General features: G+C 35.2%; 1 protein-coding gene across 1 annotated transcript in view; it reads right to left on the bottom strand.

The window, feature by feature from the left end:
* Positions 1 to 16,072, bottom strand: part of Nulp1 (Nuclear localized protein 1) — a 46,462-nt gene that overhangs the window by 19,299 nt on the left and 11,091 nt on the right. Inside the window, 4 exon segments of the mRNA XM_076502312.1 lie at positions 1,632 to 1,724; positions 9,070 to 9,163; positions 13,333 to 13,432; positions 15,014 to 15,144. Coding sequence (XP_076358427.1) covers positions 1,632 to 1,724; positions 9,070 to 9,163; positions 13,333 to 13,432; positions 15,014 to 15,144 — 418 coding nt within the window.

Below are 16,072 nucleotides of genomic sequence, written 5' to 3'. Positions count from 1 at the left end.
TATTCAGGTGCTGTTTTTTTTCAAAATTTGATTTTAAACTGGGAAATTAACTAATTTACAGTACTGAAATTTGTGTTATAATCTACAGTTTGATATCAAACTTACTGACATAAATTCAAAAAATAGCAGTTCAATAAGTTTAAATGAGAGTCAACAAACACAATGAAATTGCCTTTTACCCATGACCCATGTTGACAGGATTAAATTCTTCACTCTTTAACCACTACACTATTAAAGCCAACTCCACCCTACTAGCACATTAAAAATGTCATTCCATACCACCAGCATATTAAAGCCATAACTCCACTGAACTAGGCTGTTAAACCCTCATTCTACTCCACTAGGCTATTAAACCCTCACTCCACACCACTTGATTATTAAAGTTTTAACTCCACACAATTAGATTATTAAAGCTCTAACTCCACACAATTAGATTGTAAAACCCAAACTACTCTACAACAATGAAAGCTTTTGTACTCTGGCAATGAGGGGCAAGAGCTTTCGTACTCTGGTGATGAGGAGCGAGAGTTTTAACACAACTAGATTGTAAAACCAAACTACTCCATTACAACACTGTTAAAACTCTCACTCCTCATCTCCAGAGTACAAAAACTCTTGCTCCTCATCTCTAGGGTGCAAAAGTTCTCGCTTCACATCACTAGGGTGCAAATGTTCTTGTTCCACATCATGAGGTACGAAAGCTCTCGCTCCACGTCACAAGAGTACGAAAGCTCTCGCTCCACGTCACAAGGGTGCATGAAAAGCTCCACGTCACAAAGTGCAGCTCTCGCTCCACGTCACAAGGGTACGAAAGCTCTCGCTCCACGTCACAAGGGTACGAAAGCTCTCGCTCCACGTCACAAGGGTACGAAAGCTCTCGCTCCACGTCACTAGGGTACGAAAGCTCTCGCTCCACATCACTAGGGTACGAATGTTCTCTCTCCACATCACTAGGGTGCGAATGTTCTCGCTCCACATCACTAGGGTGCGAATGTTCTCGCTCCACATCACTAGGGTGCGAATGTTCTCGCTCCACATCACTAGGGTGCGAATGTTCTCGCTCCACATCACTAGGGTGCGAATGTTCTCGCTCCACATCACTAGGGTACGAATGTTCTCGCTCCACATCACTAGGGTACAAAAGCTCTCGCTCCACTAGGTACAAAAGCTCTCGCTCCACATCACTAGAGTATTAAAGACCTAACTCTACCTCACTATACTATTGAATATTTGAATATCTGTTTATTTTCTATCACCTGAAAACATTTTAAATTTCAACCTGCAACACTGAACTTAAAATATATTATCAAATCTACTTATTTCTTGTCAGCTTTTAAAGGCAACTACAGTGGAACACAATCTGAAAAATGAAATGATGTTATAAATCACTGTAAAAGAAGAATTATGTTTCAGTCAAACCACATCATAATTATTTTCCACTTATAATGCTTTTAAAAATATTCTTGAAATTTCAGATTTAATTTCAATTAGTTCTATAATTTGTTAATGTATTTTTGAAACAGAAAACTCCAAGCTAGATTATTTTACCATACTTTTAAAATAAAAATTATTTAGCATAAGTAATAATATGTGATGTATACAAATATAAGTAAATACACAGATTATCTCACCCAAGAAGTACTTTACAAAATTCTAGAGCAGTTCGAGAGCATCCACGCTGACCAACAAAGTTCATGTGCTTAAAAAGTGCAATAAAGAATGACCTGAAAATAAAATATTTATTCATTTAATATGTGATTAAATACAGACTGCCAACTATTCAGAAAAATGAGCCTCAAACACAAAGTGGTTTGTTTAGATTTTTGTGTAAAGCTACACGAGGGCTATCTGCACTAGCCATCTCTCTTTTAGTAGTGTAAGACTAGAGAGAAGGCATTACCACCAACCCCAACTCTTGGGCTACTCTTTTACCAACGAATAGTGGGATTGACTACCACATTATAATGCCCTCAGGGCTGAAAGGGCGGGCATGTTTGGTGTGACGGGGATTTAAACCCATAACCCTCGGATTACGAGTCCAGTGCCTTAACCACCAAGTCATGCTGGGCTGAACATGAAGTGAATAAAGTAACTACTTAACATGTTTTCATGCTACACACACACACACACACACACACACACATTAGGGACTTCTACAGTAAGTCTGATCTTTGTGTCTATTGTCAGTTAATAGTAATGAAAAAAAATCTTACAAAATGATTCTATAACATTCACTTTTATGCTGTAATGAATTCAATAGAGTATTTATATTTCTTTTTAGTTACCTATACAGAGAACTGGCAGTAGCATCTCAAATTCACTATTATACAGCATAGTTTATATTGATAAACTTTCAAATACATCCAAAAATTAAATATACTCCATTAAACAAACAATAGAATACTATTAGTGCTCCAAAATTTTGATGAGAAACTGCTTATTATGTATAACATAACTTTTGCACTGAAGTTAATTACCATGCCCCTCACTCCATGGATGTTCCATTAAGTAAACGTTTTCTACAAAATTTAACACATTCCATATGTGTAGTTTTTTTCTATGTTAGGAAATTTAACTAACTGAATAAAATAGTTGATATAGGAAGAGTGAATATTTCTCATTGATGACTAACTTTTTCCTTATATATCACTGTCTTTTCTTTGTAGAATGAGCAAACATTTTATATTTAAAACATTGTGATTAGATTATCAGAAAAATAGAATATTCAGAAGTGACACAAAAGAAAACTTTGTTTGGGTGATGCACATGCTTATTTATTCTTAGAAGTTTCAGAGTCATTTGAATATCAAAATATGAATAATTATGTATTTCTACACCACTGGTACATCAACAGAAAACTCATCTGATAGAAGTAATGTTCTCCACTGTCATGGGGGACAGACCAAGAATGAAGTCACCTCAGAATAGGTCTTAGCTTCCTCTGTAGTATCCACATTCAAAAATAAAGCTTATTTACTGTTGAAACTACAGCATGTTCTCATAATGTCCAGAATTACCTCTCAATATTGTTTTGTCAAGTCTAACTCAGATCTCTCACTGAAAAGAGGGTTGGTGCTCATTGCACAAGTTGTTAATAAGGTTGGTTTGGTGTTTTATGGCACAAAGCAACTTGGCTATTTGTGCAAAACATCCGTTAAAAAGTTAAAATTAAAGTAAAATCAATAAAATTTATAAAAGGAATTTAAGGTAAAACAAAACAAAATTTAAAAAAACATAAATAGCATTAAAACCAATTTTTACATCTAGTGTACAACAGTAATAAAACTAGAGTAACACAAGTTGTAAAAGACTTTCTGTAGCATAATTGTAATTATCATAACTCACCAGGAAGACTAACAGGTAAGTTCAAAACCACCTGTTAATCACCTGAAGATGGCCTTTTCAGTCCTGGTTCCGAGTTATTTGACATTATCACCATTTTTAGAAAGTAATAAAAGGTTGAAAAGACTGGTAGCAAAATTTTAATTACAACTCACCAAGATGACTAACAGCATTAGTCATCTGAAGTTGGCCTTTCCAGTCCTGGTTTCAAATTATTTGACATTACAGCCATTTTCTAATTTCAACTTTAACCAGATGTACTTTGACAACTGTTTAACATTACAGATAAACCTTGGGACAGAACATGTTTAAAATGGTGTGGTTGTTGTGGGTTATAATGGTGGCAAGACAGTAAAATGTAGCTTATTGTGACCTGAGCATTACACAGACAACACATTGGTGCATCAGTCCCAGATAAAAGAAAACAATGAGTTAAAAAACTGTGACCAATACTCAGTCTAGTTAGAACAACTTTCTCTTTCTGATCCTTACAGTAGCAAGACAGCCATAGTCCAATAGAGGGTTTTATTTGGAAAAGCTTGTTTTCATGTTACTCACTCCAAGTTGACTGCCAACTGTCATGGAGCCAAGCCTTGAAAACAGGACCATAGTCCATGTATTGAACAGACATAGCAATGATTGTGCCAGAACAGATAGATTTGCTGCAGTGTCAGAGAACTCATTCCCATGAATACCAAAGTGACCCAGTATGCAGAAAAACTGGATAAAAGTAAATGTTAAAGAGAAATGGGCCAGTCATTTTTGAATATCAGCGAGAACAGAGTGTGAACTAACATGAAGCTATTCCAGGCCCAGTAGAGAACTAAGCAAGTCAGTATAAGTAGTGCAGTTGGACTACTACTTAGCTTCTATGTGATCCAGTGCAAGAGAAATGGCATATAGTTCAGCAGGGAACACAGAAGCTGTAGAGGGGATTCTGCGAGCAACCACTGAACCACAACAAATCATGAAAGAGCCCACCCAGTCACACAATTTCAAACCATCTGTATAAATAGGAATGGAAGGAATGTTTGAAAGATGTTCAGCAAATAACAGACAGTATTTCCAATCAGGAGTATCTGCTTTTCTCAGATGACTTAAAGATAGGTCACATTTAGGAACTGTAAGAAGTCATGGTGGGATGGGCTGACAAGTGAATACAGCAATGTTATCCAAGAACAGACCCAATTCATCCAACTGTACCTGGATATGAATGCCAAAAGGAGCAATAGCAAATTGTCTGTTCTGAAAAAGTATGGCCCACTGAGGAAGAAAAACACAACCCCAGGTGGGATGCTTTGGTAAGGAACAAAGTTTCGAAGCATATAGTAAAGAAAGTTGCAAATAGCAGAGGTGCAAAGAAGATTCATGAGACTCTATGTTTTAGCTCTGAACTGGGGAAATGCAGAAAGCCCTGATGTAGAGCTGAAATCCTTGATGATGAATGAGGTCCAGCATCTTTAAGGCTGAGGTCATGGCAGAGTCATGGACCAGTAATCCATAGTTGAGTTTGATTGAATAAGAGCATGACATATCTTTAGCATAGAACATCGATCCACTCCTCAAGTGGTGAAAGAGAGGACATGGAGGACGTTCAATGCTCTTGTACATTTGACCCATAGTTGCTTGATGTGTGGTATAAAGGTCAGCTTATGATTAAAGATAAGCTCCAAGAACTTTGTCTTGGGGACCACAGGCAGCACAACTTCACCAATACAGAGTTCAGGATCAAAGTGAATACCTCTTTGGCAGCAAAAGTGCATGCAAATTGTTTTAGAGAGAGAGAGAAGTTAAAGTCATTTGCTGTGATCCACTTCAGTAAACGATTTAAGGCAATCTGTAACTGTTGCTCAATATACCTCATGTTTGACAACTGACATGAGATACAAAAGTCATCAACGTAGAGCCTGTTTGCAATAGTGAGAGGAAGTTGTTCAGTGACAGCATTAATCTTTATACTGAAAAGTGTGACATTCAAGACACAGCCCTGAGGGACTCGAAGCTCCTGTAGTAAAGAACAGGAAAGTGTCAAACCCACATGAACTTTGAACCTCCTGTCCATCACCTGTCCCTTTAAAAATGGGCAAATGGCCATGTAACCCATACATATGGAGGTCTCACAAAATGCCATACCTCCTTACAAGATATTGTCATTTGAGAAAGGCTTCTCTGATTGACGTTTCAAGTCAAATCAGGTGGTCCATGGTGGAGCTCTGTCATCGGAACCCACACTGGGTGGGCAAGAGGAGGTTGTGTGATTCCAGGAACCAAACAAGACGAGCATTAACCATCCTCTCTAAGGTCTTTCAGAGACAGCTCGTCAAAGCAACTGGACAATAGTTTGAAGGAATCTTGAGATCCTTCCCAGACTTAGAGAAAGGTAGGACAATAGCCTGGTACCAGGCATCAGGAAACATTCTCCTGCCAGATCCAGTTAAAAACAATCAGAAAAATGGCAAGAGAAGCAGAAGATAGATGATACAGCATTTCATAATGTACATCATCAGATCAACCAATGTACTGCCAGACCAATGAAGGGCTAATTTGAGTTCCACCAGTGTTGAGAGATGATTATAATCACAGAGAGAATCAGCTCGAAAAAAAAGAGGTGATTGCTTTGCCCGAGTCTTAAAGTTTGAGAAGGTGGAGGAAGAAGCAGAAGTGCTTATTTAGCCAGAAAAAGCTTTCACCAAGAGTACTGGTGATGCTCCAGATATCAGTTACTTCCTGGCCATCAGAGAGCAAGATTGAGAGAGGGACAGAATCATATTGCCTCCTGACCTTTCAAATCTTGTCCCCTATGACTTTGGAACTAGTGGTAGAAGATATGCTGGTTGTGTACTTAATCCAAGATTCCTTCTGACTTTGATGTCTGACCCACCGAGCATGTGCATGGGCCTGCTGGAAAGTGATACGGTGCAAGAGTGTGGGATACCTATGAAAAGTATCTCATCCCGTTTTTGATCCTTCTGTGCCATGTGGCAGGCAGGATTCCACCATGGACAATGATATCGTGGAAATCATCTCAAGGTTTTAGCAAAACACTGAGCACTGTCTGAATAATACAGTCAATTACTGTTGCTACACAGTCTTCTATTGATGGCTTATGGACGATGGCAGGAACAAGTTCTGCAAGAACAGTGGAAGAGGGCCAGTTTACTTGATCCAGCTTTTACCAGGGCACTCGTGTCAGGTGGCATTGACCATGGCCAGTCTCTCTCAAAGTTATAGGAAAATAATCACTGCCTTGTGGATTATTGTCAACCCTCCATCAAAAATGGAAGGATAGTAAAGGGAAGAAAATTGAGAGATTAATAGCAGTAAAGGATTGACTAGGTGCATGAAAATAAGTAGAAAACCAGTACTGAAAAGAGAAAGGTTGTGATCATAGAGCATACGCTCTACAAAGCAACCCTTCCCATCAATATCAGCACTTACCCAGAGGGGATGGTGTCCATTAAAGTCTCCCAAGATTAAAAAGGGAGATGGCAACTGTCAAATGACAGCATCAAGATCTGATTGATCATATGTCTCTCCAGGTGACAGGTAAGGAGAACAAACAGTGATGGTATGACCCAAGTAAACACAGATGGCTGTGGTCTCCAAGGGTGTGTCGAGTGGAAAAGACAGGGTGGGCACATGCTGATCAACCAACAGTGCCATCCCTCCATACACTCGTCCATTACACAGCCTGTCATTTCTGTACAAAGAAAACTGCTGAAAGGTTATTGTATCTGCAGGTTTCAGAAATGTTTCATGTTAGGAAAGACATACAGGATGGTAGGAAGCAATCGGTGTTTTAATGTCATCCAGATTAGAACATAAACCTCGACGGTTCCATTGTATCAAGGTGGCCATTTTTATTTATGTGTAGGCAAATTGGGTGGAGAACCCTTCTGTTTATGACCACATCTTTTTTCTTACTGTCTTTATTTGAGGGAGGTCTATCAACTACCATGTATCCTGCCCTGGGTCAATTGGGCAGGTCTTTGCTGTTGGAAGAGGATTCCACTGACTAAGGACGTGAATGAACGATTGTTTTGCATCTTGGAGTTGGAGAAGAAGATGTATCTGAGGAAATGTCCATACCCAGAACCAAAGGAAGTGGATCTTGGGATTTGTTAGAATGTATATTAGGGACAGAGATGGGTGTTAAAGTTGATTCATCAACTTTTTTAACCATGGAGGTCAAAATACTTTTCATTTGGTTTGAGAATGATTCTTTTGGAGGCACAGAGAGATCTCTCTGCACTCATACTATAGTAGTAGAATGAAGTGCAGCAGCATACATCCGAGATGAAGTGGTGGACAGCAACTTTGAGCCTCAGGGTAAGTAATGTTGTGAATCATTTTCAAATGCTACACCTCTTTTTCTTCCAACCATTCAGGGCAAGAATGAAAGTAGAACAGGTGAGAGCTATTTCAATTGATGCGATGAGGGTCCGTTTTATACTCATAGGCATCATGGTCCGTGTCACAGCAACAAGCACACGTCAAGGAACCATGACATGATGTCTTCGAGTAACCGAACCATTGACACTAGAAACATCTGAAAGGGTTTGGAATGTATGGCCATACCCTGCAATTAAGATAAATTGCCTTGAAGGTGGAAGGTGGAGGTAGTGATGTAAATGTCAGAACGAGGACATTGGTTGGCATCACAATTCCATCTTTACAAGAGGAGATACGCTTCACTGCAGAAACTCCTTGTGTGGAGAAACCAGTGAGAATCTCTGACTCAGGGATGTTCTTCAAATCCCTCTCAACAGTAACTTCTTATGATGAATTCAAAGTAGCATGAGGTGTAACCTCAATAGGTATATCCCAATCACCTCTGAATGCAAAAGGAGTTCACTGTGTTGAGATGTGAATGTTTCCACCAATATGTCACTAGAGCAAAGCTTCTTTACTGACTTTGGAGAGCCAGCAAGTCCCTCTAGTCCCTTCTGAATAAAAAAGGGAGACATCTGCCCTAAAGATTTGTCTGAAAGAGAATGTAGTATAAGAAAATGAGGTACAACAGGTGTTACAGGTGTTGAAGATTGCTGCTCAGAATCTTCAAGATGTGGTCGTTTACCTATGGGGTGTTTTTCACAATTTTATTTAAGTTTTTGTTTGGAGGATACATCATAAAAAAGGAATATTTTGGTGCCCACTGACCTCACCCACCAAGGAAACCTATGAGGGGATACACTACAATGCCAAACAAGGACACTGCAGCAACACCAGGGTTTCGTGAGCACTATACCCAAACACCAGCATCAGATACAATCTCCACAACACCTGTTGAGAACATCCAACACTGGTACTTAGTTGACCCTAGCCCAAGTGGACCAGCCAACTGACCCAAGGGAGAGCATCCCAAGGCTGCTCATCTACAGGAATTCAAGGCCAAAGTGGTGTGTTTGGGTTGGACCCATCAACCTCCAGGATCCTCTCCTCCTCAGCAAACACATAAATGGATGTTTATATTCCAGAGGAGGTAAACTGAAAGAACAGAACTTTCCCTGGGAGATCCCCTCACCACATACAGGAATCCATACTGAGGGGGTTAATAAGGAAATTTGATAAAAAGACAACTTTTACACAGGCAGCTAAGCATAGAGATAATTAAGTGAAAATTTCAAATTAGAACTTTTAATAATAAACTTACTGATTATTACACAAAAATTAGATGTACATGAAAAGTAAAACAGCAATCTGAAACCGTATGCGAACTGTACTCACCTATTCTCAGCTCGTCTATAATCTAGCCGGCAGTTGCCAAGAGCAACATTGAAGAGTGGATGAAAGCAGCACTCCATACAATAAAGTGCCCGTTCTGAAAAGAATTAACAGTTATATATTTAAAACATAAAAAAATATCAGTTGATCTTCAACCAGATATACAAAATTTTTACAATTTATTTACGTTATGTAACCTAACTGCAATATGCAAGACATGTAGTAAGATATACAAAAACAACCAAATCAGTTAATGCTTTAAAAGCTTAAAAATTTTTTGTAAAAGTGTAAAATAACAGAAATAGAATCTTGCCCCAAAACAAGAAAACAAACATTCAATCTTAAAAAATATTAAACATACAATTCAATAGTACCAATAATATCCTGTTTCATATCAAAGAGTAAACTTCTACAATGCTTAAGAAAAATCTGTAGAAAGGTTTTTAAAAACTAATTGTAAACATTCTTCAATGGGCACAATTGTTAACATTAATAATTCTATTAATCTTCTGATAATATTAATCTGGAACAGGTCTACAAAAACAAGTTCATTGTCATTAGTCAGGATTTGCAATAATGCAAGTGTATACCAGGTTGTCATTAGTCAGGATTTGCAATAATGCAAGTTGTACCAGGTTGTCATTAGTCAGGATTTGCAATAATGCAAGTTATACCAGGTTGCCAGTACTTGAACTCTGGCATCTCTAATCGTGTGATTTGAGCAGCTAGAAATTCAACTTTTCTAATCGGATCTTTTTTTAATATCAAACCAAACTGCCAATTATCTGTAAGCCCATGTAGTATGCCAACGAATTGTTTATCTGTTGGTCACAAATTGAATAGGTGCCAGGTTTACACAAATCTATCAGCAAATTGTAAATTAGAACATGTCAGAGATAAGTGTGGAAAGGGTTTCTGAATTTTCATTGATTGCTCTTTAGCCAAGTAAGATTGTAGCGTATAAAAATACAGCTCCAGAATACCCGCGAAAAAAATTATATAGAATATTTTACATTTTGTAGTTTTCTAGAGGGTATTCTCAAGAACAGCCACCTATTCAAAATCACTCAAATTTTGGGTCCTTTTTTGTTTTTTTATTTATCTTCAGGTGATCAACACATTTATAACTTATCTATAGATGTTTGACACACATATTTCTCAATCAGAGTTTTTTGCCAGTGTACTACAATTGTTATATAGAACATTTTTATTAAAAGGAACTGTACCCTGATTAAAATGTATCTATATTTAACAATCTGTATTAACATAACATTATAAAAAAGACTAATACACAAATACTAGTTGGGAAACATTACTGCAGAAGGTTATGTGAGTTATATTAAAACAAATATGAAATGCAAATCAGCAAATCACACAACAACCATATCTGATATAATGCCAAGGTAAAATGGCACACACTAAGTTTACATTCTGACATTCTATAGCATTTAATAGGTGTTGTTATATCAACTAATATTTAACAGTTTTGGAAAGATATGTAACAGTCTTTCTGACACATCAATGTCCATATGCTCTAATCTTAAAGATTTGTTCAGCTGAAGATTTAGAATTTTCAATGAGAGGATACCCCTTGTACTTAGTTACAGTCATAAACAAAGGAGTGTGGACCAGATTGGGGACCAGTAAAAAATCCAGGAACAAAACAATCAGTGGCAAAATCCATCCACATACCCAAGCAATAACATGCAATATAAACAAGAAAAACCTCCAATCTGGCAGAACAACACAAGTCACAAACTGCTTCCATAACACATCTGTTCAACCAGAGCATACCTCAAGCTAATGGAAAATGAAATGGGTATTTTTAACTATTCCATACAAAGACATAGAAGTCACCATACACAGTGCCTTCAGACTTCTAGATAAACTAGGAAATATCTTCTTTGTACAACAGATTAATTATGGAAAAGATACAGAAAGGATTGGTGTGCTTAGGACAAGACAGCCTAAAAATGGAGCCTTTTGCAATGAAAACTATAGTGCAGGGCTTTTATCATAATCTAAGTAACCACACAGAGCAACACAAGAAATAGCAACATGAGCTGTAACAATGTAGTGAGGCTCCAAAATAATTTTAATATAATGCATCCTTCCTCTGTATTAAACCCATGTTCTGTTCTTAAAACAAGTTAAATTTGGTTAGGAACTAAATGACATTATGCATACAATGGTGCTGTTTCAAGACAAAACACTATTACTATCTATGCTACATCCTCAGTTTGATACAAGTTCTCAAGCTATGACACACAAACATAAAACCTAAGTCGGTAGATACAGTGGTACAGAGAAGAATACTGTTACGTCAGAGGATAGGATTAATAGCAATAAAAGGAGAAAATGGCAGCAAATATGTAGCACATAGGAGAGCAGTATCAAAAGAAAGTAACAAGCAACAGAATTAAACAAAAGAAAGCATAAGTACAGAAACAACACAAATTGTTAATCTGTAAAAACCTGTAGATGAGAAAATACAAATGTGAACCATAATGAGCACTGGGCAATCAAGTCATGCAAAAGAAATTTAAAATAGGCTTTCTTGTCTCATATAAGTTACTACATTAATTCTCTCAACACAGGGTTGGTCTATGTGACTGACCACGTGACCTCTTCGTACGTGTTTAAAGTCTTTTAAGATTTAAGATTTTTAACTTTCAATATAGTATATATATCTTCACAAAATTTGTAAGCTATTCACTTAACATTGCAAGTCTTTAACATACAAAAACCATATTTTTTAGTGAAGTATTTTTAATAAAATAAAGATTTGTCCATGAATATATTGAGTATTTCTTTCGAACAGTCTGTGTGCAAAGTAATTTTCATGTTAAAATTAAAAACACTTTTCCTTATCTCAAAAAGTTCAAACTTCCTCTGTTTAATTCCTAAGGTCTTTTAAACAGAAATTTCAGTAAAACTTGATATTCCATGTAACTTTCTCTAACCCAACTCAAAATGAGATTGGTCAATCTGACCAACCTCCCAACATCTAGAAAACAAGAGAATATAAATATAAATTACTCTTTTTTTCCTCTTTATAATGACTTCATACTGTAATATGAAACCATATTCGTTTGTCCTAATTATCAATAAATTCATAACAATGTACATTGACTTGTAATTAAATGTTATTTTTTATTGTCCTATGAAACACGACTAACTACTGTTCACAATCTCATAAGTTGGAAATCATTTGGGAAACACACATTATGCTGTTGAATTACATTACCCACAAGCTACTACAACTAGAACAAGCAAGTTGCGTGTATGACCCATAAAACATTTTTATTTTATTATTATTTATTTTACTTAATTTAACCTTAACTGACCTAAAAATATCCTTAATTTTACACTTTGTTGCATCTATAATTTTACATAAATAAACATGATAAACAGGAAATAATTATTAAATTTTCTTTTTTCTTGCTCTTAGTTCTCAAGAAAGTTAACTGTAATTATTATTTTTTATCCTACTCATAGTATTGCAATTAATAACTTCTAATTAATTAAATAATGCTCCAAACAATACAGACTAACAACATGCAGAAAGTAGACAAATTCCCCTACCAATTAAAATTTTCTGGCTTTCTAATTCTGCAACAACAACTGTTATAAATTCATCTAAGCTAATTGTTAACTTTGTCAGTTGGTATTCTGAATGAAACTGACAGTTAACGGCTCAAAAAATGTCAAACAATACATAATTTGATAGATGAAAACCTTGCGTTTCTATTGGTTATAGATAATATATAATGAAATGTAAGAGTTAATGAATTATTAAAGAGAATATGTGACAGGAGATGTCTGATTTTCTGTTCAACAGCTTTGTAACTGAATAACATTGAAGACTGTAATAAATGTGGTTTATCTGAGTTAGACGATTTTTATAGAATAATTTACGTTTAGTTTTGTATCTTATCAAGGGGTGATGGATACAATGCGGATGATGGTATGCTAAGAGAAAATGTGATGTGTCACACGAGAGGAAATTCAGGATGTTTTAAACTTTGCCTTCTAGAATTAAAAACTTAAAACTTATATACGATTAAAATATGGATTATTAGCTAATATTTTATGCTCTTCTAATTGGTATGACAAAGACAAAAAGTAGTTTAATAAACTTTTGAATGTGAGACACTAAAAATTTGTGTTATGTGCAGTAAAAAATACCTGGGTGGATAGTGTTAAGCCTTTTTTAAATAATTTTTTTACAGCAATACCCCCAGACTTTATAGTGTGTAGACTCACCTATGAGTTCAGCAGCCATTTGTAGGTCTTCACCCATTTTACAAATGTCACTAAACTGTATTAGAGCATCAACATGATATGGATGCATATTCAACAGGCTCTGTGAAACAAAATTTAAATTAGCATTTAACTTGGAAATTGTAGAACATTATAATAATGTTTAGTAAATTAGACCTCACTGAAAAATATTTTAACTCTGTTTTTCAATAAACCAAAATCTGTCATGTACTAAAAATTTACAGTATAATATTACATTTGGGTTTGATAATAATAAACTTTTGGAATCTCTGAGGACAAGTTTACTATTATTCAACAAATTTGAAATTAAAGTAATGAAAGATAATATTTTAGTTCCTAATAATAAACTCTGTTACTGTACTACCTACCATAATATTTCAACCATGACTGTGAGATAAGGCTGTGTTTATGAGGTTAAAAACATCTACCAGTTGGGTATTTCATTTATTGTTTGTAAAAGATAAAAGAAAGCACTTTCAGAGCCTAGTGTTTTTTCTCTCAGATTATTTTTGTTTCACTGTTACTGCCTTGTTAACTAAAAGTAATCAGAAATACATTTGTATCTCAACTTAATTAACATAGTTTTCTGTGCTTCAAAGTATTTTTCTTCTTATAATTTCAATGTCTTACAAAATACATAATGAAGATTTGAAATGCTTTAGTAATCACTCCAAGAAAACCTTAATAGACATTTCATACAGTTCCTAAATTGGATATGCAAATGGTAAATTAAGACAAGTAAAATGTATATTTATATTCCATTTTTAATGCTTTCCTCAAACTAGTGATTATGTACTTTATGTTAAGGCTTGAACTGCATTGAAACCACTAAACAAAATCTTTACATTTTTTTTATAATTTCAATATTGCCTTATAAAATATGTAATGAAGATTTGAAATGTTTTAGTGGTCACTCCAACAAAAACTTAAATAGGCAAGTGGGACTCAAAATACTGTTAGTCACATTCCAAAGGAGACCTGAAAGAAACAATAAAACAGAAAGAGATAAGAACAATTCTATGGTCCAAATATCTCATCAGGTCATCTGTGATTGTCAAGTGAAAGTAACGTATACGTCTGAAATGTTGTTTTGGAAATATCCACCAGTACAAGAAATAGAAGAACAGAATATGTCCAGCCATAAATTCACTACACTCAAGTCACATTTACAGTAAACGATTTCTCTGAGTTATCAAGAAAGTAACATATAAATTGGTGGTGTCTTTATTATCTGGTAATCTTCTTTGGTACTTCACTTGTTGGTTATCAGATAACATACACATGGTTCCAAATTAAGAAGTAAATGGGAAAAAAAAACAACTGTTGACTGACCCACATCAAGGACCTTGTCAGATTTAAGTTTGAATATCCTTTTAGGGTACTAAGAAAATGAACAAACTCCCCAGTGAGTAGCTTCAATAAAACCTCATCTTTTGTGTTTTCTATTTAGTTTTTTGACAACTGTTCACCAATCTAAAATAAAACAACACATTATAACCTCAAAATTTATTCAGTTTTCTTCTTATTACCACATATATGTAATGTGTTCATAGAGAAATATAATATACAACATAATATACAAAACACTAGAAAGCTGTAATATTAAAAAACAGAACTAATTTTATTATCATTGCAAAAGTCGATAAGAAACTAAGTAAGTTACCACAATGTTGTCTGGATTAAAACTTTCAACAGCATCCAGAAACTGAAACTGAACTGTCTGGTACTGCTTACTGTGTTCAAATGTAAAGAACTGAATGTCACCTTTGGTTTCAACTAATGTCATAGAGATTCCTGCAAATGAGAATGATATAAAATGAAAATCAGTTTTTGTATTACTAAGTTCAAAAGCACCATACAGAGAAAATCATAATGGTAGTTGATATCCTATGTGTCATAGTTTTGCTAAAGGACAAGCAACAGTACAAACAATAGAACCTTGTGGAAGTTGTGTGTGTGTGTGTGTATATTATTGTATTTACACACATATATTTCTATTCCTTTGTGATGGTTTCCCACACCAGAAAGCATATAAAAATTAATTGCATAACATCCTTATTATTAATATAAATAAGTTGATCAAAGCTTAGCTAATGTTGGTACTGGATTTGTTATACAATATATGTAATCAGACATTTAAAAAAGAAAAAGCCTGTACTCTACATGTAATGCATAAAAAAACTGGATAAAATTCTGATAACTTTTACCATAATTGATATAAAAAAGAGAGATGACATAGTAATGTTAAATGCATTACAAGAAAATATTTTTTATTGTTTTCTGTTGTGTTTTAGATTTTTTTGTGGGTTTTGACATTTTCACAAATCTTACAAATATTGACAGTAAAATGTATAAGCCAACAAGAACTAACAGCAATATTTTTTATATATTTTTCATATTCTAATGAATATAGTTCATTATGTTTTTACTATCCTTCAAACAGAGTACAGTCAGTTTTACTATCCTTCCTAACAAACAGAGTACAGTCAGTTTTACTATCCTTCCTAATAAACAGAGTACAGTCAGTTTTATTGCCCTTCCTAACAAACAGAGTACAGTCAGTTTTATTGCCCTTCCTAACAAACAAAGTACAGTCAGTTTTATTGTCTTTCCTAACAAACAGAGTACAGTCAGTTTTATTGTCCTTCCTAACAAACAGAGTACAGTCAGTTTTATTGCCCTTCTTAACAAACAGAGTACAGTCAGTTTTATTGCCCTTCCT

This window comes from Tachypleus tridentatus, chromosome 5 (genome assembly GCF_004210375.1).
Source record: "Tachypleus tridentatus isolate NWPU-2018 chromosome 5, ASM421037v1, whole genome shotgun sequence".
Taxonomy (NCBI): Eukaryota; Metazoa; Arthropoda; class Merostomata; order Xiphosura; family Limulidae; genus Tachypleus; species Tachypleus tridentatus.
This window is presented reverse-complemented; position numbering and strand designations above follow the sequence as displayed.